Consider the following 26,010-nt stretch of genomic DNA (forward strand, 5'->3'; position numbering starts at 1 on the left):
AATTGAAAATCACAGGTTAGTAGAGAGTTTAGCCACCATTACTAGTAATAGAAGCTGTACAGTACATCTGTGGCACATGCTTTGCATCTGGATGGAGAAGCTGTCTTTTGGGATCTGTCCCATTCCTCTGCTAGAGCCTGAACAAGCATGTGCCTGTTCGCTGGTCTTTGACCCCTAGATGAAACACGTCATCTATAAATGCCACCGATGTTTTGTGGAACTGATGCCTGGAGATTAATAAACCACAACATTACTATCACATTCTCATCTCTAAAGAACTTACTGTTACATGAGCAGTAGGAAGACATGCAGGGTCCTACTGAATACTGTAGCTGTCAAATTAGGATGAGCATTCAGGAAGGGCAGCAAGTTAGGTTCAAGGAGTTCTGCAGACAAACACACCTGGCTCTCCCGGTAGATTTTGGCAAGATACCTTGACTCCCAGATCATGGCTTATTGTCGACGGACTGTGTGTCTGGCTGTATGGTCTTGTCTTTTTTAAAATTTTCACCAGCCTTCACATTCAGCAGGTTAATTTACTTTGACTCTCTCAATAATCAGATGATCTAGTGCTCGTAAAACAGGCAAAATAATACTCAAGTTAATCTTGGTCAGTCGTGAATGATCAATTATTCAAAATGACTTTGAAATATTTTATCAATATCTAAAATCCATATACTGTAGTAAGTCCATATCGTTGCTTTGTTTTTTATAATCAGCAAAGAAATGTACGTTTATGTGAATCTAATATAAAACATTATTTTGTCTTTTGATGTATAATGTTTTAAAAAATCAAAGGTGCCAATGAGGTGGGACTCCACAGAAAATAATACATAAGTGGAACAAATATTACTACAGTATATAACATGAGGTATGAAGTTATTCAAGACAATAATCCAGAGCAAGTACAATTTAATAAAAATACATTGTAGACCATCTTCTTTGACACAACAAATTAAACAAAGAAAAATTTATGTCCGTAATAATGTAATGTAATAGTCTGTCCATAGCAAAGGATAAGAGCTTAATGTCTGCATGACATATTTGTTAATAACTGTTTCATACTGTATTTATGCTTGTAATCTAAAGGATAATTAAAGCAACCATTTTAAAATTATCACACACATATACAAGCATAAAACTGAAAAGATACCATCAATCAGATAGGGGATGCCCATATTTCTCTATACCAATGCCCATATGAGGGCAGAAAACCTTCCACTGCAGATGATGTTCAGTCTTCTTCTGAAGATTCACTTCATTATCATTAATACAATTTAAAATGAAAAACACAATGTTTCAAAGATTCAAACACTTTAGCACTCCATTTATGTTCGAACCCGATTCTTAATTCACATTTACTGTCTATTGAGTAAACTTGTAGACTTTTACCTACAGTACATGGTGAAGCAGTATTTAATATGTTAATGTATTTAATGGCATTTTAATTCAGTTTTTACTGCTACAGTATGTCTAAATATGTTAACCCACAAACTCTTAAGGGTGTGTACTACTCAATGCTGAATCATTCACCATTGCCATTGTTAATGAAAACAAGTACTGTATGTAGTGATCCCAAGTATCATGAAATTAATAATGTATAAATTTTATAATGAATTTAATAATAATAAAATTGAACACTTTGGTTACAGTATTTTTCACATATTTATATACAAGCGAGACAGGACTCACTTATTTAGAGTGACAAAATCTTATTGCACTTTCTAATCATTCAGTGTTTAGAAACTGTCTGAGTTATTGGACTTACATCCACAGGAAGTGTATTTCCATTATTTAGAGTAATGACTCAACACGGAAGATGCTTAAGTGAAACTAAGCATCCTTGTAGAAAGAATAACATAAATTCACACTGCTTTCAAAGACATTCACAAAAAATCCTGTAATTGTTAATTGTACTTTCTGAGATTGCTTAAAAAACCTGATGGAGACATACTGCACATGCATGGCTTAAATAGCTTTGTTACTGTAGTTTAGTCATTAATACCCATTAATGGGTTGGGTATTAACTCCTCTGTTATATGTTGAAATCTTTTAAAATTTATTTTTAATTTAACTGTGCCTTTTGAAGTCCATGTACTGTAAATAATATCTGATGTAGATCATGCTTTCATTTCATCATAAAGTGTCTACTACAGTCCTTCCTAAGCTATAATACTGAACTGTATGTACTGTACAGTCTTCTGCAGCTGGGTTTCATACAGGTCTAGTTTTTGTGAGCGCACAGCTAATTTGAAGATTCTGTACAAATATTTAAGGCTTTAAAGGAAATAGTGCCTGCCTGTCTAAAGGGTTTATTCCATCACTAAATTCCTGTAAAGTACCTGAGTTCTGTTGGCCTTCATTGTGCAACTAAAATTGAGACTTTTTGTGCTGTCATAGTACACATCTGAAATTCACTTTCTATATTACTTCCAAATAAACAATGTGTATTTAATGTGTTTTAAAAACAATGTGTTTTTAATGTATGTTATTAAGACTATTGTATAACTTATTGAGGCATATGTTTGCAAAAATACAGTTGCTAAAAGTTATGAAAAATATTTTACTTTTTGTTTTACCAGCAGCATGGTGCTATGGCAGTAAGTGCTTCTGCCTCACTGGTTCTGTTCAAGGATGGGATATCTTCTGTGTGGAGTCTGCATGCTCTCTCTCTCTTGGATTTTCTGTGAGATTTGAAAAATCTTAATATCTAAATTGACCCTGTTTCTGTGCACTCTGTCCACTCTGTGGGTACTGGTGTCCTGTCAAGGGTTCATCACCTGGACTGCTACTGTACATACAGTACGTGTCTATGTTTCTGTGACACTTATGTTAATTTATCATAGAACAGTTTTTTGTACATTAAAGCCACTTTTACTATTTTGTATTAATACAGATCAATTGCAAATGATGTTTGTTAGTACTGCACCTATTTTAGTTCATGTCACTAAGTGTGTGTTGACTGAAAAACAAGGTTCTTAATGAAATGTTCATGTACAGTATAATAATAAGAACAGTGTTTTTTCTATATTTAGTAGATAAACAATTGAGAATAAAATTGAAAGGACGACGATTATTTTTACTTAATTTTGTGTAATTATGTACTGTATACAGTACAGCATTTTCTTTATAATGTATTACAAAACCTAACTTTATAACAAAAAAGCTCCATTTATTGAGCTGCAGTGACCTCCTATTTTGTGTGCTTATTGAACATCCCGAAGGCAAATACATATCTAGCCCTGCCAAATTAAGACAGATCTCAGACATTTATAGCATTATGGGTAAATAATGGACTCTAAGAACAAAGTGTGACTGATGCTGCATTTCACTCTTAATGAGAATAAAACTGACATACAATTGAGTTCTCGGGCAATAGAGACCACCCAAGACGATGAGTTTTCTGATATCAACGTTTTACTGCTGTGATTCACCCATTTCTAATTTTACCTTCAAAGCAGGTACAAAACACAGATAGATGAAATTACTGTCAGGGTTGATGGAAAGGTAAAAGTATTTATAATCTGTGGAACCAAATCATTGTGAGAATGTTGAAAAACTGAATGGTCAATTACTCCAAGGGCCCTAAAAGAAGCCCAGGAATCTGAAAAGTAATTTAGAACAGATACTAAAGATGTGTTTCACAGAATTATATACAAAGCATGTAACGTATGTAATACACTCAGTCATCATTATCTACAGTATAGGTCTATCTATCCACCTTTCTGGTATAACAAATTCTTCAGAAGAAAGAATAATATAATGAAATAGAACAGGAGCTGTAAACTAGCAAGAATATGGAAACCTTGTGTTCTACCTAAAATGAAACCACTGATCCCTCAAAACTGAAAGCATGTTGTTGTTGTGTAAACATTGTTTTATAAATCTAGAAGAGCTATAAACAAAAATAACTGTTTTGCTATTTGTGCTTATACAAATTTCAAAAAACAGAAAGCAGAGTAACATTAAACCCAGCCTTGCTCCTTTTGGGCAAACACTAGTAATGGTCTTTACTATTTCTTTTTTCTGTACTATAGGTGCTTTGGAAGGTTTTTGCAAGTGCAATTACATAAGACAAACAAGTGATCCAATGTGTATATGGTATTGTTCTGGCAAGAGGAAAGTAATATACAGTACTGTAATGATTCCACCTGCCAGGAACATGGAATCACAAGCAGCTGTTACCTCAGGGTCACTCCTTTATTTGTTAGCAGGCTTGACTCCGTGACATGGTAACAACAGTCATTACAGTATATAACTCCCTCATTAAATTAATATTTTCTTATGTTACTAAAAGCCATACTAAGATCAAGAGTTCTCGGATGATAAACAATAATCTGTTTTAGATGCTTGAACCAGAAAAAAAAAATGAATGTACCTTTGGAATACTCTAATATGTGCTTCCTTATAAAGGTCATCCAACCTTTAAATCAATCAACCAACATGAAGTTTAAAATTCTAATCTCATAAAATACAAGAAAGCCAAGAAAGAAATTGCTACAGAGATTACATTAAATTGGGCATCAACCTTTTACTGTCACAAAAATACGGGCATCTTGCTTTCTTTGTAAAACAAATCTCTTTCATTAGAAAAGCTTTCAGATTTTTTAAGTATAATCCTCAGCTGAACCTAAAGCTTGCAATATTAAACTATTACTTAATACTGAAGATTCAGTATTTCAGAAGAAAAATGTCAGATTACTAGTAACCAACAGCTCAAAGCCTTAGAGTGTTATAAAATGTTGAGTTATAGAATCAATTAATACTAAAACCACTATACTGCATTGTGTTTTTTTTTTGTCTATGCCATCGTACCATATTTATCTTGAGGGAACAAAAGCTGATTTTTTTAAAAACTGCATTTTTTTTTTGTTTTACGTTTATCCTGTGCAAGTTTGGTTGCAATGCCACTCAAGAGGAAATGCCATTTAAAGGCTTTGCTGATAACAAAACCTAGAAGAACCTGAAGAAGGTTCCACAGCCGAAACGTTGTGTTCTCTTTCTTCTTTTTTTCAGCATGGAATAAACCTATTACTTGTTCCTTTGCAGCCTGTGCATGCTGACGCAGCTACCCACCTGATTTAACTATGATGACAGATGACAAACTTTAATAAAAAATGGACAATACTGTGTATTACATATTGATCAATAGTACAGTATATCAAATACAGTCAATTCATAAGTGAACTGGTTTACTACAATTTGGTGTTATTCGTGACTAATTCACTGGTATTTTGCTTATAGAATGCATACTGTATCTTATTCTGTTTTCTAGTTTTTTGAATGAACAGTTCCAACTTTTGTATAACCTTCCAAGTTCCAGGCTTAACAGTTAACAAGATAATAAAATACACAGTGAGCATAAACATAAAAAAAATCCAATTTACTAAGATTCCTATCACTACATGTTGGAGAATGGGTCTTTTTTTTTCTTGGAAAACAGATGAGGTCTGAGGAGGATTAAAAGATGGAATGTAGTAATAAAAATATCCTAGTCAGCATAACTTTGGCCTACCTTCTTTGTGAAACCTAGTCCAACACTTACAGTATAGTAACACTATAATGTATAATGTGGTTGAGCCTAATAATGTAGTTCTAGATGTAGCCATCAGTACCTATGCAACTTTTTATGCAGTACTACAGTATGTACTGTGTACAGTATGTTTCTATAACTATGGCTCAGAAGTTTCACTGCCTGATAGTAATGGAGACAAAAAATATTGATTTGTATTGGGGACTTCCTCATGACATTAACACTACCTTCCCTGGTACCAAGGGATCTTTTTAGATGTTGTTCATATAGAGATGTCTACTGGTGTGCATGTGACCAGCCTAGCTGCTGGTTCTATCAAAGCACTATTAATTTCACCATCATATTCCACTAGTGGGTTTGATTCTCAGGTGTCCTCTATGAGCTAGAAACATACAGTACATGGTTGTGGTTGTTGGGTGAGATGCTAGTGTACTTCATGGAGGAGGAATTGGAATATATCAGACACTTTGTTGTTATGTATCACCATTGAAATTGTATTTCATTACACCTATATGGCAGAGGCACCCAACTCTGGTCCACAAAATCCTCTCCATAAGAAAAAATGATTAAACCTATACTGTAAACAACAACTGTCTACAAATTCCAAATAAGTTATTGGGGAAGCTCTCCCACACCTTTGGACTTATTTAGCTTAGAAAGAAGGTTAAAGCATTCATAACTAATTATTGTGTTTACTACATAAGAGCTTTTGGTACTAAACTTGATCCCACATCCGTGTACCCTACTTACTGTCTATTATGAAGAATGTTTATTTTGGACCAAAGGACCAGCCAAAATGAAGTCAATCATGGCAGACATACAGTACTAACTGAGTAGCAAATCACAATGCCGCTATCATTCTTGATTATAGTCTGACTTGTAAGACCAAATATTGTATTGCTTGTGAAATTCACTTTTCTTAGTTTGTGAGAAAATTGAATGTGATCTACAGCTATGTTTTGAAGTTAAAATGAAACTTTAACAAGAGTTCAACTGCTGTATACGTGTCCTGATTTTATGGAAATACTTGTGTGTGGCAAATGAGGTCCCAGTTTGACATATTAAACTACTGCATCTGTTCTCTGTCTATCTACATTTGTGATATGAAACAGCAGAATCATGGCACTGGAAATTGAAAACTACATATATATAAACAGTACAAAGGATGCACAACACTTGGATACAACCATAGAATGTAAAGGAAAAAAATAAACAAACACCATGAAAAATTTACAATACTTACAACCATACCGTTTAGCGACACCCAGCAATCTGGAGGGAAATCCTGGAGAAGTGGCACCAGAAACTGGAGACAACCGTCCCAGTGGCAAAGAAGAAGCATCATTCCAATGAGATTAAATATTCTTACCACTGCACTTGCGAGATCATATGTCATGTGGAAGATCTGGAAAGAAAAGCGACAAACTGATTTATTCCAGGGCCTGGTTATGGCTACTTTCAAAGTCCCCTGTAAAATCGCCCCAAAAGAAAGAAACAAGAGAAAACAATGTTCCAATTACAGTAAGATGTTTATTAGAGAAAAGATAAGTAATTTGTCAGTATGATTAAGATTAAAAACATCTTTAGGTTGTATTTAAAGTTGACAATCTAATTAAGCTGTAATAAATAATATTGTTTGTCAAATCCAAAACTGGGCATGGGTTCCAAATCACTAGAAAACAATGTCTAAATTTCCAAGACAGGTGCACTGAACACTAATACCACAAGGGCTTTGGATTTGTCAAAACTAAGGTCTCATAAGCTTTAATTTCACACTAGGTTTATTTTTAGTATTTTTTGGATGCACAAGCTGTTGCAAAATTAGTGAAAACAAGAGAAATTACACAAAAAGAGGATTTTTTAATAGTCCTTGTTTCCTAAAATTTCCTAAATCTTTCTTTAAAATAAATTTTAAATGTAACTGTACAGCACAAAAACGATGGCAAGATTGATGATCCAAATATTAAAGCTTTAAGATCACCTGAATAGAGAAATCACTAAAACAATTATTAACTCAAATATGAGCTTTTCAAAGCAGAATTTTATTTTATAGTAAATAGGTTTTTAAAAATACTTGCTGGTTTTCTAACTGTATGAATCGACTAGAGGTTAATCTAGGGTTTGAACATCAGAAAAGAGTTCTGTAGTCACTTGACCATACAGTACGTACAGTATACTGCATTTATAGTGTCATATCATATTGTATAATAAAGTATCACATCATAGCCTGCTGTAATATCTATGAATGGTCATAACCTTAAATTATTATGTATTTTTCAGTTTTCTTTTAAATATAATCAGCATACTGTATGTGAAATCTGTTAGGCATACAGTATATTTCTCAAAATTAAGTCTCAAGCATAAAATGCTCAGTATGTAATGCTGACCTAAGTACAAAGCCCAGTGGTTTATTAACTCCAAACTCGTATGCAGTTAGACTTTCCATTCCAGAAAAAAAAAAACTGTTTTCTCTTGTAATTTAAGGGAATGAGGCAAGAGAAAGTACTGCACAGTTTTTGTTAACTTAGTTTTCTTGCTGACACTGAGTTCCTTGAGGTTCTCAAGATGTGTATATATATCTTACAGCTGTGATGGTGCCCTAGGCTAGCAGTCATACAGTACAATTCCCTTCCCCATCACTTAGTGGAGCTGTAATCAAGGTTTTTATTGCTCTGTGGAAAATATATTTTCCCCCAAGTTACTCATTTTCCTGTGAGTCATACAGTACATACTGTATAGTAGAAGAGCTGCAGATACTGAGACATGAAAAGCAGACAGATTCTCGAATAATGCACAACACTACCATTTAATTTTTACTTAGAATAAAACATTAAAAAACAAGTATTTTGACACAATATGTTTTTACAAGTAAACCTTTATTGCTTGGTTCAAGCATATACTGTATGGTGTTAGGAGATAAATAGCAATGCAGCAGTATTTACATATTTTTAGACTTGATTTGTTTGATATATTTAGGATTACTTTGGGCACAACAGATGCCTGTTCTTCCTGGATCTTTTTGGTTGTTGTTAGTTTTATAACATGCTCTTTCATCACGATAATTGCTGTGCTTAAAATTGTCAGCCATTAAGGTACAGTTTACAGTATCTCAATAGCTGTATGATAAACTCTATCTTATTTAAAATATGAAAACCCTTAATATTGTATAAGAATATTTATATTATGTGAAAAAACAAATTTTCACATGCTAAGAAAACAGATATTTTAAAGTATCTAAATATGCATTACTTGAAAAGATACAGCCTATACTGTATATTATGATTAAGAACATAATAACATTTTCAAACAATATGACTCCTTTCAGTTAACAAATATGAGGTTCTTATCTAAGTATTTTATCTAATTGTTTTTAGAAAAATCCCAGTGTGTCCCAAAAGCAAAATGATGTATTGTACCATGTAACACCACACATTCTTTGTACTTCACATAATGTTTTCCAGGAAATGTTTTCATTGATTTTCTATTTATAAAGTATTTAAGGTTGAACACTAAAAAAAGGGCTTGACCTAAGTACTGTAGGAAATGTGAAAAGGAAAAATCACTGTACCATTTTTTATTTTCCAGCAAACGTTCTTGTTTGTGCTGTGATTTTATTACATACTGTATGTGAATGGCAACTGGCACATCAATAAGTATTACTTGAGTGTATAATAAACCAAATATATCACAGAAACAACAATAGGCAATTGTATGGCAGATGTTTGAAAACAGTACCTGGTTTCTTTCTAAAATCTTATTCCCATGAATAATTAAATATGTAAATACACCCGTAATTGGTTTAATTGATCGTAGAAATGTGGACATTGTTTTGCAAAGGTCAAGGACCTAACAAGATAGTTATACAATGATGAAACATTTTTATTGCATTCTATTTATAAATCTTACCTTTATAAATCTCAAAGTATTCACAACCTTTCTGGAAGTCTTTAGAATGCGCAGGGTAATGTTAAAAAACATGTAAAACCACAACTACAGGAGCTATGAATCAGTCACAATATTGAAACAGCACATTCTTACTTTGAAGCAACAATTAGATGCCACAATAAAAAAGCACATCTTCTCAAAAACTTTCTATTGGACACTAATTACTTACCAATGTCTTTCCGGCAAAAATAGAAGGCAAAGAAAATAATTGTGCAATTTAAACACTTTGTTGAAACAGTAATAACGAAGCAACATAATTTGAAATATCAAAGAGAAGCATATGATGTACAGACTTAAAGATCATTTTATGTGAACTTATATTTTCATTTTTTGATTTTTTTTTTGATCATGTACTTGGAAAATATTATACCCTTCAGTTGCAGTATTAAAATCTGCAATTATTCTGTTGTTTCATTCACCATGATTTAGAATTGCCAATTGTCAATCATCTCTGTTGACCACTGATTTAAACCTGTGTGGGAGGAATGCAAATTCTTCAGAACTTGCACTGTCATGCCATCTGCATTGGTTTATATCACAAACTCTGCAGTGTCAATATCCAAGATAAGGTGTCAGTGGGAGGATAGATGTAGCTTTGAGCAATAACACTGTACACTTATAGCTGCCAAACAAGGCTCTGTGGTCATTGATAGGTAGCATTATGAGCACACCCTGGCCAACTCAAAGACATTCCACCCCAGCACTGATCAGTCAACTGTGAGCCACCTGGGGAATTCTGAGGAATCCCAGTTACAGAGGGCTTATTACATAGTCCGCACTGGAACCAGGTATGCCTGTACTCTGAATGGTACCTTAGCTAGTTTAGATACTTGAGAGCCCCCAGAGATGTTTAAGAAAATGAATGTTTGAATTACAACAAAATATACCAGTAAAGCAAATTTTAGCTATAGCAAAAGCAATAGTTACTGTATAACCTATATAAAAATGCCATTAAATAGTGATTTTTAAATTAATTACTGTGTGGAAATAAAACAAAATGGTGAGAATCAGTTGTGTTTTTTGAGCCACATCTGTAAAATACGCTGTTAGTTTAAAAATAAATACTCCATGAGCAATACACATGACAATCATGACATTTTGTAATTTTAGTGCTGTACAATACAAATCTTAAAGGTGAAGACATGCTAATTCAGATACTACTGCACATAAACTGTATGTGCAAATATATGTGCAAATATATGATTAAATTAGATTAGATATATTTACTTTAAAATATAAATAGAGATATGGCTCTATTTTTAAACTTCATCACATGTACAATAACAATGCACACAAAACAGTGCTTTTGGAAAACTGAAATTAGAAAAGTGCATTCATCCACAATGAAAAATATATTGATTATTAATAAGAAACAACATAAATAGATAATTTTGTTTAATTATTAATATTGGCGCCCCTCCACAATGAGAGGAATTAGCTAAGGAGCTTTTTCAGGTCAGGGACAGAGAGGAGATAAGGAATGCAACGAGTGCTTGGATAGAAATGAAATAGTTTTTAAAAATATCTAATTTAATTTATTAATTTATTAAAATGAGTACTAGCCATGGCAGTAGTTGTAGTAGTGGTTCCACTTTGTACTAATATCTTTAAGTACAGATAAATCAACATTTTAATTTATATTTAATACGTTAAGAGATTGTTTAAAAATAAGAAAATGGCATAGTACACATACTTACATTTTTTTTGTTTTTTTTTGTTTTGACTTGTCAATTATGCGCAATTACAGTTTATCCAGAGCTTGAGGTATTTCTTCTCTATTTTTAAGGCAATAGGATTGCTCTCTCCATAAACTGCTTAATATTCCAAGGCTGTACTCCTATACACTTGTATTATTGTCCAATGGTTTTGTGTTGTGTGAAGCAACAAGAGAAATTAATTTTATTCTGAACAAATTTACAAAATGGCATTTGTTTCTAAAAAAAACAAAATAATTATGACAATCCTAACCTGCTAAAAGTAAATTAAAAGGTTTTCAGGTGAGGATTACAATGATCAAAACACTTAAATTTAAGGTTTTGTCCTTTGTGGTTACATACTGTAAATGTGTAGTTGTATACAGTAGTAAATTTACTGTATTACAATCTATTGTGTTAATTCTAGTAAGTATAATAGTGACTTTCAATGCCCTCCAGTGAAATATTCTTCCATTTCAGTGATTAGTCTTCTTTGTCCACCAAAGCAAAGCATCTCTATCATATCATACATGGTTCAGAGGAACAACAGCCAAGTATATACAGTAGTTATCCTATTTACTTCTATAATGTTATGGACACGAATGATTAGTAGCTCATGCAATATCACTACGCTTGGGAGAGTTTTTCTATAGCACTAAAGGCTGAACTAGAAGTCATAAGACAGTTCCACCTCCTAAATACTGTGATATACTGTAACAAGAGATAATTAATATTGGTGATCATAATTTACAGTGACTGCATGTTCTTGAAAAGTTACTATAAGCCTAGAGCTTATACACACAAGTACACTATACCCTCACCATGAACAAGCAGTTTTGTGATGATGGATGGAATGATTTTTAAAGCAAGAGGAACAAAATAACATTGAAATTACTAAGATATCTCCTTCTCCTAATTTGTGTCCTTTTTCAATTTCACTAGCTACTGTATACCAATTATCTAGTTTCTGGTACACAAAGTAAATTAGTCAGGTGTACACATGATACCAAAGTAGGAGGATTGTCAAACACCGTGCAGGAGGCAAACGCATGGCAGATGATACTTAATGTAGACAAGTGTACAGTTTTGCATGCAGGTAGCAAAAATGTAAACGATAGATACAAAGTGAATCACTGAAACAGAGCAGACTACTTATGAACTTACTGTACGGTAAAAGTTAATGTACTGTAAAAACTGTATGTCTTCCAGATAATGTGGGGAAGCAATTTAAAAGACAAACAACATGCTAGAACACACATTTCTAAGAACTTAAATCCATAGATCTTATGTTTAAAAAACACAGAGATAAAACATTTTTTGAACAGATGTTTGGTTGGACGTCAAGTTCTAATCTACAGTAGCTCTTCCGCATCCCCATGCATAAAATGTCCCTGGCTGAACATGACTCTGTGACCATCTACTCTAGTACCCCTCTCTCCACCCCATCATCACCACAGCAGCAGCCTCCCTGGCTCCTGCCTCATACAGTAAGGATGGATGTGACATCATTGACCTCCAACCATCATTGTCTCTCAGCCAAGCAAGTAACAGCCAAATACTGTATATAACCTGAAGCCTACTGTACGTGGCAATCAGAACTTTGTTATAAAACTGGTAATCTACTGTCATTTTAATTTAAAATCTGACTGTTTATTAAGTTTTGCAAAAAGTATTGCAAGAAAAATTCCTGAAAAAATAGCCTTCTTGAGAATGTCACAATGCAAAACAGAGGAAATGAAGTCAAAAGACAACAAACCTTTTACAAATGGTTCTAAACAATAAAACACATGAAAGAGAATGAGAAAATAAAGAGGTATAGACTCACAAAAAAATGTTGTAACGCATTTCAAGAGTATCCTTTACAACTGCATTCAGATTTCAGTATCTTTTAACATTCCTTATTAAAGGTAGAATGTCTACAAATTTATTGTGAGCAGTCCATTTGCAAAGCACATTTCAGTTGCTAATTTCCAAATTTTTTCTCTTAGGAGCATACATTAAGTCTAAACAGCTCTCGAGTACAGGCTTCCTGATTGACATACAGTACCATCTCCTTGTCCTGATCATGTTTGATCTGAGTGCAGTGACTTCATATGTAAGTCTTTTTGTAAGTCTCTTGCTGTGTTTTTGGAATCCAAATACTCTGCCACTTCTATTTTGCATGCTTCTCTTACCAGATCGTAATCTCCAGCATGCCTATAGAGTTTACCTGGCAAATATCCTGGCTGTTAAAAATTGATTAACCTTGCATAATCTGCCTTATGTAAATCATTGTGATATTTTATAGGTACCTGTATATGAAAGGTGGTACCAGGATAAAGGTTTTAGGTAACATGAAAAAAAGGTTTAACATACAATCAGAGAAAAGAGCTTGATACAGATGTACAGGTATACAGAGTTTTATTAAACTCTGTAGGCACAGAAATAGTGAAGTAGTGAAGATCACCATTACTGATTATGTAAATCAGTGGTAACATAAGTATGGACTGCACATGAAATAAGACAGAGACATTGACGGGAATCTGTCCTTGGAACCAGATACAGAACCTGACTGCCTACTTAGCAAAACATCACTGACTTCCAGTTGTACACTTATAGATAGAGCATCTATATGCTCTAGAAGATTACAGCCTGTAGTGCTGTTCCTATGAAACCTGTCAAATTTTAAAATAAGCTAAATACATTTTAATTGTATAATTAAATACAATTTAATTAATTTGATTAAATTAATGTCAAATCCCAAAATGTCCTATAAGTTCATCTTATTGTTATAGATGGTTCAATGGTTTTTGAGAGTAGAACAAATGAAGAAACCAGTAATGAGAAAAACAAAAACTAAGTACACCATCCATACCAACTTTTTACTGCTCATACTGTATATACTGTATATCAAGGTAGCTTACAGTAAATACAATTTTTGTTCTGGTTCTTAATTTCCCTGACAGCAATTTAATAAGGTCTCAATAAATCAGAATCAAACCAGATTTCTGCAGAACCTTATACAAGAGGCAAGGAGGAGGAAGAACCACTCTGAGGACTGATAGATTAAAGTCAGTTCCTTTCCTTACTCCCACAGCAAACAAAAGAGACATACTGTACTGTATGCTCTTGCTTTTATGTGTTACTCAATGCACACTGGAAAACTCCTAAGGGATGACCATTGAATCACTGAGTTTGCCAATCTTTGTAATTACGAGGCAGAGCTAGGAGTACGGTAAATACATTAGTTGCTGGGCTGGACACCCAAAAGCTGTGCTTCAGTCCAATGTTTTATTCACTTTGAGAACTGCATGTCATTGCAGTCTTAGACTTCATTGCTTATAGAATGTAGGAAATAGAGTCCATCGCTAGACAAAGACTTTTAGATTATTTTTTTTATTTAGAAATTAAAAAATGTGATTCTAATAATAGAGTAGTCAGAGTAGTAATTATGCATTATACTAATCATACTTTTTGGGTTTCCTTTAAGTATTATGAGAAAGGTTGTAAACTCTGGGTGACTTGTCACTGACCTACAGTTAAGGTTATTTGGGATTAATACTGGATGTAATTACAAGGATTAAACCAACCACATTCTTTCCTTGCACTGTGATGCAGACATGAAACTGATATTAGGAAAGCCACGGCTGCTTTTAGTTTCTTGTTTCTTGTAGGTATTTTTTCAAAATGTCCTTATTGAAATTACTGTAGCTGTAAATAAACAACATTTCAACTTTACTTCTGAAATCAACAGTCTTTGATGCCTGTTTGGAGAGTCTAAAATGACAAAGCATTGTTTCATTTTTTGTGAGTGTCACCAACTGTTTCTGAAATATATATTTAAAAAAATATCTAGTAGTGCGGTGTTGCATTACCTTTGATGATTTGGTTGCCTTTACTGACAGATGGTCACCATTGATCAAACTGAAGAGGTGTGACATAAAAGAGCAATCATTTGATGAGGATAGCTACTGGATTACTGTTGTGTTTAAATCACTCACACTTATTTTTTCTCATACTGTAGCTTGTCAAACAGTGTGCAGTAGGAACCCAACAGTTTCCACCATATGTGGTGCAAGGTGCAAGGCTTATTTTTGTACTGAGACCAAAATGTTTTTTTCACTGATATAGCTCACTACAGAAACACAGACGTGGCCTAACCAAGATCTGTGTTTGTGTTTTCCTTCTTGGATTACGATAACTGTATAATTGTAACTTGTTTGTAATCAGTTTTTCAGTATTGTGAAATGTACAGTATAATATCAAAGTCTTAGTTGCACCTTTTTCTAAAGATTGCATTTATTAAACACTTTTTTATAGCGGACTAAGATTTGTGTCACGTCTTTTAAACTTGCTCTGATACAGTACATGTTTTATTTATTATTTTCCCCAACTTTCCAGAAAGCTGTGTAGATGAGTTGGTATGAGGTGATTTGGTTTGTGTGTTTATTGGTGGGTCTGATTTCAGTTAAGTGGTCATACTTTATGGATTAAATTAGTTTTATTTTGATTAGCTTGGGAGTAGAAAGTGTGTTAGGATGGAAGCGAAAGACCACTGTAATGGTACAGGCAGATGTTATTGGGACTGTTTTTGGCTTGGGCGAGGGCCGTGTCAGTGCAGTCTTTGTAGTCCATGAACATGAACCATGCCAGACAAGCCCCTATCATAAAATGCAAAACAATACAGTACATATTTAGCAGTGTACAAATACATGGCCCCTCTGTTCATTTGAAGACCATCCAGATAACATCATGATTGTCCAACAACCTCATTTATTAATATATTGCAGGACGTGCAACAGATGTTTCACTTACATTGGTGAAACAGGAGGAAGACTAATTTCAAGGAATGCATCAGAGGAGCAAACAACAAAGATAATTTCAAGCCAGTAGTTCTGCATTACCTGTCTTGACCATGTTTCTACTGATCTTTTTGTCTGTATCCTTTCACAAGGATTCCAGATTTCAGGATTCTTAATCCAAATATACCTCAGAATCCAGAATTGTACTTTAAACCAGAATCACACCTTCTACCATCTCTCAATGATTGACTTGTTTCTCCTCATCCTGCAGTTACAAATTTCAGCTTTTTCACACTTACACTGCAATCTATCTCCCAGAATTCCATATTTTTGGATGCTCTTTCTCATTTCCTGCTCCCTCTTTCTCTCAGTAACCTACAGTAAGAATGAAAGACTTTAAGAAACCCAACGTTATGCAACAAACCACGTTATGCCTGAGTACATTAAGAAAAACAAAAATAATATACTTTCTTATTGTAATAATGCATAATTAATAACCAAGCCAATCCTGAATAAAAATTTGAAGTCTGGTGTATTGCAGTTCCATGAAGAATATGGTCACATGCAATTCAATAAGTACAAGTACAGTGTATAACAAATAACTGAAAAGCTTTAAGTACATTCATTCTTCCAAAATATTTTACACTTAACCAAAAACACAACACTATGATCCCCTTAAAGTCTATTGCATAATGTTCATTTTTGGTTTCCTTAAACCATTCCAACAACCAAGCCTCACTTTTAAGAAAGGTACTATACAGTACATGCTCATAAGGCTTTTTTGTATTACTGTATCATGAAATAATCAACACCCTTACCTTAACAGAACCACGATGATATTAAGACTTTTTATATCTAGTCTCCATATATGTACAGAAGCTGTTGCCATGATACAATCCAGTAATCAGTAGGTTTAGGGATGACTGAATCTCCTACAGTAAATCCATTAATATTAATGGCTTCAAACTTCATGATTGACTCATGAAGAGCAAGAGACAAAATTAACACATTAAGCACCAACTAAAAATAACATCTCTCATTGACAACAAGGAAGGACAATTACAGTATGTGCATTTTACTGTGTAATCAATGATTTTGAAGTTAAAGTTCCTCAACTTTTGGTATCCCAAAGACACAAAAATATTTGACGAACTTAGATGTTTCTTAATTTTAAATTTTAACTATAATAATTACAAAATACTTGCATGCCTGCATATCAAAACATTTTACTGTCTTTATAAAAAACTAAAGTACAGCAAACAAAAATGAGCATTAAAGACAGGGAAAAATACTCATAATGAAGTCACCGTTTGATTCAGCATTATTAATTGTTTTGAAATGGAGAGACAAAAGGTATTTTTTTGGTCAGAACTGTTATTTTTTTTTTGTTTTACAATCAAGCAATGCATTTGTGGTCATGAATTTTTTATGAGTAAATGCTGTTTAATATTGTATATTGTTGGGATATTTCATGAATGCTGTACATTTGATCATATTAGAACTAAAACATATTTTATGTTCAACTCAGTAATTTCAGGAGACAATAGATATTGAGACACATTCATGTTAAATAATTTTTTTAAGTCACATTACAGTTTTTTTCATTCAATAATTTTAATTGCTAAGCTACACTGGTAGTGTGGACCAAACTACCCAGCCGTGTTGTTGTCCTTGTAACCTATTGGTAGCAAATTGGCCAAAATGTTTTGAATAGCCCTTTCTCATGACCACTCACTGAAACTAGGCCTTGTGATATGATGTGAACATATTCAGGTTAAGAGATCAGTGCTACTTGATTACAAGGCATGATAAGAATGGTTTTAAACCAGTGATTTAAGTGTTCATCACAATTTATACAGCGACTGAATAAGTAAATACATTCAGAACACTGGGATAAAACACATGAGCACATGCTTAATGGAAAGGTACTGACTAACTATGTTTTGAAAAGACTCGCTACACATCTCATTCTTGCAGTTCAAGCTGCAGTTAACACCTTGTTTCTCCAAACAAACCTATAATTGTTCCTACAGTAATGTAGTTAAGATATCCAAATAAGTTTGCAGTTTGAATAAATTTAGGCTCCTAATTGATGAAATTCCGTGATTCAAAACCCTCTGCATTATCAGGCATGTACTGTATGGTTGTGTCAAGTCTAAAAGCCTCCTAAAGTGTTCTGTTAATGAATTTGCGGATACAGAATGCAGTTTGTAGTAAATAGAAAGAGTAACTCACTTGATAAGGATAATAAAGTAATGATTGCTTAATGATAGCTAATAGCTTTTCTTATTGTGTAGGCTGAACCATCTTGATGCTGGATGCCTTAAATACAGGCAAAGAGACAAGTAAAAAACTACCATAAGCAGGCATTCTACGTAGAGTGCAATCTACATTCCAAATTATTTTGTAATGGTATACAGTACATACAATTACATTTTCATTTAGAATTAAAGTCATTGAAGGAATAAAACTTCATTTGGATATATTATATAAAATCCCTAAGGTTAAATTCAATTCATTTACAAAATAAACTATTAAATGGAATGGTTTGGAACCTGTTATGAAACCATCATTCAGTAAATGTCCAAACTTCATTTCAAGTTCTCTGCATAATTCTGCTAAGCATGCCTGTACACTAATTTCAAAGCCATTCATTTTTTCACATTATAGAATGGATGACATTAAACGATTTGAGAAAGCAAGTGTTAATTCACGAGGAATAAAAGCACTCAGGAGCTTAGTGTATAGCATACTTGGCTTATTTGACTATAGGTATAGTGTGATTTTAATCTGCTTGGCTGAGGGCCAATATACTGTACATGTACAGTATTAGCTTTCGTGAAATCACTTTGAAAGTGATTATCATTTAAAACAATTGAGATGAAAAGGACCCGGTTGTTGTCATTCCTCCTGAACTTTAGTTAAGAACTTCCAGAGTCTTGTCTCATAGACATACACCAGAAATGCGTGCTTTGTAAGTTAGAGCTGATTGTGAACTTGCATCTTGAATACAGTTTCTCAATGTCCCAAAATAGAAAATAGTCATATGACTGCACTTGTATGACAAGAGAAAAAAATCCTTTGTTTTCTTGAAAGGGCTCAAACAAATACTGTATGTAGGAGTCCTCCTACAGCTAGTCCATTTCAACATTTTAATATAATGTTGGCAATGAAAATTTGAACAGTGGATTTTTCTTCCGTCTCATTGTCATTCCCCTGTGTAATTCTAAAGTCTTGTAGTCTATTGAATTTACATGCTTAAGATCACACCTGACTTTATTTTTTGTATTTTTTGATAATATTACATCTATCTTACAACAGCAGCAACTAAACAAGGCAATGGCCTTTCAGATTACAGGTAAAAGGCTCTTTGTGGATATTTGGATAGATGATTATGAAGAAAGAATTCCAGTAACAAATAATAGCGAATCTAATATGTCCCAAAAACAGGTACAGTATACTGTAGCTTTTTTGGTTTCACATTGTTCTGTACTTTTACTGTTACTCACAAAATCACCTACTTTCATATGGCGAGTCATTTGTTTATGTTTTAAAACCATTACAGATGGTAACCTATTGAAAAAATGTGGACTTTAGGGAAAAAATCCAAATCTTCATGACTCACAAAACGAACAATTGATGATGTTTCATTGTAACTGGATTGTTTAGTGAATAACACCACCTTGTGTCTGGTTAATATTACTTCCTTAATTAAGGAGACCCCCTGTTCTTAAATTGTTCCACACTTACCCTTAAAAAATCCTTTTAACATTCTATTACATCAGTTCATTAGCATTATAGTTCTTTCATTTCATGTGCTACAGTTTGAGAATGTTTACCATTTTTTTTTCTTTTACACAATTGCTCATGTCATCATACTGTACTGTATGTATTCTGCTTTTGTGTTTTTTAATATATTTTAGGAGATAAAAATAAAATTAAATAAACACAAAGGATTTAGAAATAATTCCAAAAATCTTTTTGCATTGGAGAGGAACAAAATAGATATTAAGAAATATTTATCTGTTTTTTCTTCCTGTGCATGTGGCTCAAAGGCATATTCCTGCTCCTGATTTGTGTTCCTAGCCTTACTGCCTGAAAACTGAGTTTCCGAGGAAAGTGATAGGGGCCTTAATCTCCAAGGAACTTAAATAAGCTGCATGGCTGAATGGCTACATCACTGACTGTGAACCTGAAGCGAACGTGAAGGCACGCATTTAAGAAACACCAACAAACTGGAAAGCATCTATTTATCTAGTCTATAGCTTGAGAGGCCCTTCATCTTTCTTATTGATGCTTGACTGAAATGCTAGACACTGGAAGAGCCTCTGCATTGACGTGTGTATTTGTACACAAAAGAATCAATCTTCTCTTCCTAATAGACAGCACAAGGAATGCGAGTTTCTGAAAGCCAAGCAGTTGGCTAAGAATGAATTACCACTGGTGGACAGGCTTGTCATCTATGCAACCCATAAAACATATAAATGGCATGGGTTTTCTTGGAAACTTTATAAAAACACAACTATTTGCAATATGCAGTTTAACTGGAAAATTATTTAAGGGATGAAATTCAGGTCATAGTATCTGCAGCATGTTCCCTGTATCTCCATTTTCTATATTTCCATAAATGTTTTTAAAACGTTTATCATGAAATTTAAAATATGTACCTTAAAGGCAATCAATGTCTTAACTACAGCAGGAGAGTAAAACCAAAACACATACAGTAGCTCCATAAATGTTGTGTTTTAAAGAAGATAATTGAATTGTGGCTTGCATTCCAAAACGTTTACTGCAATTTCATTGTGAATCATAGAAATTAGCATGGGTTTTTAATCTCCACTAGCACTGTCACCCTGCTTCCCTCTACTATTCATTCTTCAGTCGAACCCAATCAATCTCTTCTCATTCATTCGGGTATGATGAATCACGTCAAGTAATTGAACTAATAGTAATAAAACACATAATTAAAAATAATCAAGTAATGCCACTTTCTTATAAAAATAATTATTTTACTAAAATAGACCTATAGCATTTAATTTTAATTTGTTATTAGAAAGTAAATTGTAATGCACTTGATGTAATTTTGTTTGATTGAACCATTTGTCAGAATTCTCAAAAATCATTTCTCTTTGCGCTGCTGTACTTCTTCATCTGCTGATTTAATGGAGTACCAATACATTCATTATATTAAGCACATACTGTATCAGGTCAAATGTACAGTACAAGAACATGTTAAGACAAAATTATCAGAGGTTCTTGTGACATGTTTGTGTTTCCCTTAGCACAAATTCAAAACGTCATGCAAATAGTAGATAATGCAAACTCTAACATTTGCTTTGAGCTCTGTGCTTCTCTGCTGCTACCTCACTTTGTTCATTTGAATGGTGATTCACTCACTGTGGTTGAATGCTTACGCATGGTAGGAGGTTATATTGACCTTGTCATCCTGAGAGCTTTAGAAGCCTTATTTAGATGGCTTACACACAGACTTAAAACGTTTACCTGACGTTACAAGGCTTGTGCATTTCATCCAGCTTAAGTGTGCATTGCATAGCTCCTGTCCACTGCCACCTTCTCTGTAGGCCACCTTGCACAGCCCATTAATAAACCAAAAATATTTTTCAAGGATTATTTGTTATTAAAAGCCTACAGTACATACTGCATGTGTTTACTTCTCATGTAAAGTGAATTACATAAATCTTAACTCAATTAAAGCTGAGAAATTATTTTATTTACTTTATGCAGTACCATTGCTACTATTTTCACTTTGAAAATGGTCTAAAAACATTATTGTATATTTTATTTTATATCTTAAACTGCATAAATCTCACACTATGTTTTCTTACAGTTGTTGGTGTTTGGTTCACATTTTGAAGAAATAGTCGGACACACTGCGCATGACCTCAGAGGGTGAATCCTCGCTTTGAGGGCTTTTCAACTTACTGCAGCCTTCACTAGAAAATCCAAACTGTAAATCTAAATTATCACATAACCAACAGCTGCAGTGGTGAATTGCAAACTTGAAAAGGGTGATTAAGCAGGAAGTCACTAATTCATTGCAAGAAGAGACTTGATTTTCTTTTCAGAAAAAAAAAGACCTGCTGCAAATTAGACTTCAGTGCAAAATCCTTGATAAATCCGGCCCTGTGGGTTTACATGGGTTTATTCCAAAAAGCAAATAGCTTAGTGGAAGAGAAGAAAAAAGAACCTGGGAAGAGGAGAAGATTGCATCAACTGAAAAGGCAGTCAGCTTAGGTGAAAGATTAAATGCCATGTGAGCAAAGCGAGCTTGGTGGGTTATGGTGAAAACCCTTATCTGACCTTCTGTGGTGGTTGAAACATGTGAGTGACTCAAAACCAGAAACTTGGCCAAAACAAGTGAGATTAAACCACAGCCATGTTTAGAAACTGATCATTACCCCACAAATACTTTCCTACAAAGGCAGCCAAATAATAATAATAATAATAATAATAATAATAATAATAATAATAATAATAATAGCTTTAACATATGATGTTCAAGCAAAACTAAACATAACATTTTTTTTACATTCATTTTTAACATTAACTACTAATATACAGTAACTTACAGAAGTGTTGCTCATGAGGAAAATCAGTGTTCTGAGTAATATTTTAAAATACACATTTTAATTATAGTGCACATTTTAAATTGTGGATATTTTACGTTACCACCTGTAGATATTTCTTAACTCCATTTTGTTTAATGTGGTTAATTCTACATAAGAAGAGATAATAAATTGAAACTGGTAGGATCTATTTAATAATTAAAAGACCTCAATAAAAAACTACAGTCCAATAACTCACTCTAAAAGGTGAGTGATTTTTTACCGTAATATGTTCTCTCCTCAACAAAAAAAAGATGGAATATACAGTAGTAAGGCGGTTTATACTTATGGGCTTTAATTACAGTGAATAAATTTATTGAAAAAGCTAAGTGTATTTTAAAATTACAGTACGTATCTCTTTGCAGTTCAGAAATATCAGGTGAAAGTAAATATAATGCAAAATTATACAATTCAATAACGTTACTTACACGCAGCAGCATATCTATTTTACATAACAAGATCTATACTATCCATGGATCTTTCAGCTACCTTTTATTCTAAAAATTATTAATATACAGTAACTTATTTAAGAAAATATCATGCTTCTTAAATCTAATACATTTCTTTTTAATATACTGTAATATTAATATATTTCATTCTCAAGTACAATTTACTTAAAATTTCCATCGTGAACAATGAGTGAGCTAAGTGGTCTTAAAAATAAGACTTTTTGTGTGTGACCACATAATAACTCTAGATTATAAATGGTTAAGTGGGGCAAGTAAATATTTAAGTAAGGGTAAAACATTTTTATGTGTTACCCTTCATGATTAGATAATGGAATCGAAGAGTTCTATTTTAGCTAGAATATCGAAGAAACAATTAAGAACCATGTATTGATTCACTTTCTTTTGTACATCTCATCATGAGAATCATCTGATCTCAAATACATATTCTCAACTCTCTTTTTACAAAAAGAACTGAACTGTATTTTAAATGACAAATATAAACTCTGATAGCTAGAACATAATTTTGAGCAAGATTGTGTTGCTTCTTTGTCTGTGGTGTGATTCTTTTATGACCTTTGCATCAGTCAGTTTCATTAATAAATCAGCATTATTGAGTAGCATTAAAAATGAAGACGGGAATGAAAATAAAGTCATTCTGCATTCAGTGTACTGTATATGCATTATGAATGTACAGTTTTGCATTCCAAGTCTTAAAGATAACCTTCCATTTAAATCTAAACAGAGCCAGCAAGGTTATCAACAAAGGGAAGACATGATAAGAAGATCTTTCTAAATTTAACCTTGATGCAACATTAGTTTTGAATTTCAAGGTAAATCATTACAGCTGTTTTTCATGCAGTAGAAATAAGTGAAAAAATAAGATCAGCAGAATATGAATCCAAGGAGGAGTTGTTAGTCACAGTACACAACAGGTGACTCGTAATTAGTGTATTCTGCATAGTACAATATGTTCATATGATTCTTTGAGATATATGAGAAAATCACAAAAGCCTGTCATCTTGTGAAATTGATCAGAAATTGAGGCACAGAGACCACCCTAATGCTACAGTTTGTATTCCATTGTTTTAAAAAAGTTTGTGAAATTAACTAATTAACTTTTTCTCACCAGTGTGAGAAATCTTCAGGCTGATGCAAAGTTAAATCCTTAGGGGGGATAATGACATGCTGCTCTATAAACTTCTTCAGAAGCCATACCATCACAAGGCCAAGTCATTTTAAAAATAAGGCCAGATTAGTCTAATCTCTTCTTATCTCACCAGAATAGCTCATTCCTTGTTTAAATTTTGTAATTATATTCTGACAATTAAACAGTTACCATTATGTATGGCGTTAATGCACACACAACAGTAATTTAATACAGGAGTAATGTAAGCACAAATAAGTTCAAATAAGTTCACTAAAATTCAAATTGTATTATGACTCAGTTAAATTTGTGATCCATGACTTCAACAAAAGTTGTAATAAAGACACTTTTTATGTCTTTCAGTTTCAGCTGTAACAATGTGTTGCTAAAGTATGTGGTTGATTCAATACGCATATGCATCTACAGTACATCTAGTGTCTGCACTAAAAATACCCTACAAATGCTTGAACGTTCATGAGAAATGTTGAGCACATCAACAGTGTAAGTTTAAACTCATTTGAATAAAGCCGAAAAGTAGAAGTAGGCTTAAAGGGGTATTGAAGTGGCTGAAAAAAAGTATGCGGTAAAGAATGTTCTAAATATTCCTCAAGAATAAGAGAGTGCCAACTGTGTAAGCTTTGGGCATTGCTCAAATACATAGAGATTCAAATACAAAGCATCAGGTACTAGTGCTTTCTCTTCACAAAAAGTGCTACATTCCCAGAATGAGATACAAATTATATCCATTTTTTTAAATGAGCTTGTACTGTATATCAAGCATTATGCCAGATCTTTGAATTATCTCTGGAAATATCGAGCTAAACCCTCACAAATGAGAGCTAAGCATAGTACCATTAACTTTTGCTTAAAAGTTAAAATTGACTTCATACTGTATTTGACCATATTTTATCTTCTTTCTTCCTTTCTCCTTACACATACTTCTCTTTTCACCTGAAAATAGTCCAGTATTTAGAAATATACAGTAGTTAATGCACATTGCAAAACACATTTTCACACAGGCTGTTACTGCAGTCATTATAATATCAGGCACTTATAGCATCGAGTATGTTGAAAAAATCTAAGAAAAAATAGTAATTACAGATTAGTTAATACTTATATTTGCATAATTAAAATCATAATAGCTGTGGCTCAGGGTGAGATTTTACATGTTCATGCATGCCTTATAATGTAAGTACCCTTCAAGCTGGTCTTCACAAAGTTTTAATGTTTCAGAACATAAAGCAATCACAATATTTGAGCAGTTTACTGTCTTTTTCAAATATAGTTCTATGCACATACAGGAAAGCATATCTAGTATACTACTGCTACAGTATGTTTCTGCAGTATGTTAAGCAGCCTTGATTAGAAAACACTCTAGAACACAGAGACATATTAAGTATAGAATATACAGTTTTCCTTTACTGAAGTGCTCTTATATTTCTACATCAATCCATTTTCTACCTTCGTTATCTAGTACAAGGTCATAGAGGTGCTGGAGTCTATCCCAGCAAGCAAGGTGTGCAAGGCAGGATACACCCTGGATGGGACACCAGTCCATAGCAGGGCACACACAGACACAAACACACACACTTACACCTAGAGACAATTAACCTACCCTGTACCAGTATGTCTTTGGACTGTGGGAAGAAACCAGAACGCCTGAAGGAAACTTGTGAAAATGGGGAGAACATACAAACCCCACAAAGACAGCAGCCTGGGAATTGAACCCAGGGCCTCAGGGCTATGAGGAAGCAACACTAACCTCTGCGCTCAATGTGCTCCCCTATTTTTTACATTTTAAAACTACAAGGGATTCATCTCCATTCATCCCATCATGT

At 33.4% G+C, this 26,010-nt stretch overlaps 1 protein-coding gene across 3 annotated transcripts in view; it reads right to left on the reverse strand.

The window, feature by feature from the left end:
- The window catches only part of LOC102687203 (potassium/sodium hyperpolarization-activated cyclic nucleotide-gated channel 1), a 95,461-nt gene that overhangs the window by 46,948 nt on the left and 22,503 nt on the right, over positions 1-26,010 (reverse strand). For all 3 annotated transcript variants that reach the window (XM_006627142.3, XM_069186992.1, XM_069186993.1), the window contains exon 3: positions 6,777-6,938. In XM_006627142.3, the coding sequence (XP_006627205.1) occupies positions 6,777-6,938 (162 nt within the window). The remainder of the gene's footprint in view (positions 1-6,776; positions 6,939-26,010) is intronic.

Source organism: Lepisosteus oculatus, chromosome 3 (assembly GCF_040954835.1).
Source record: "Lepisosteus oculatus isolate fLepOcu1 chromosome 3, fLepOcu1.hap2, whole genome shotgun sequence".
In the NCBI taxonomy this organism is placed as follows: Eukaryota; Metazoa; Chordata; class Actinopteri; order Semionotiformes; family Lepisosteidae; genus Lepisosteus; species Lepisosteus oculatus.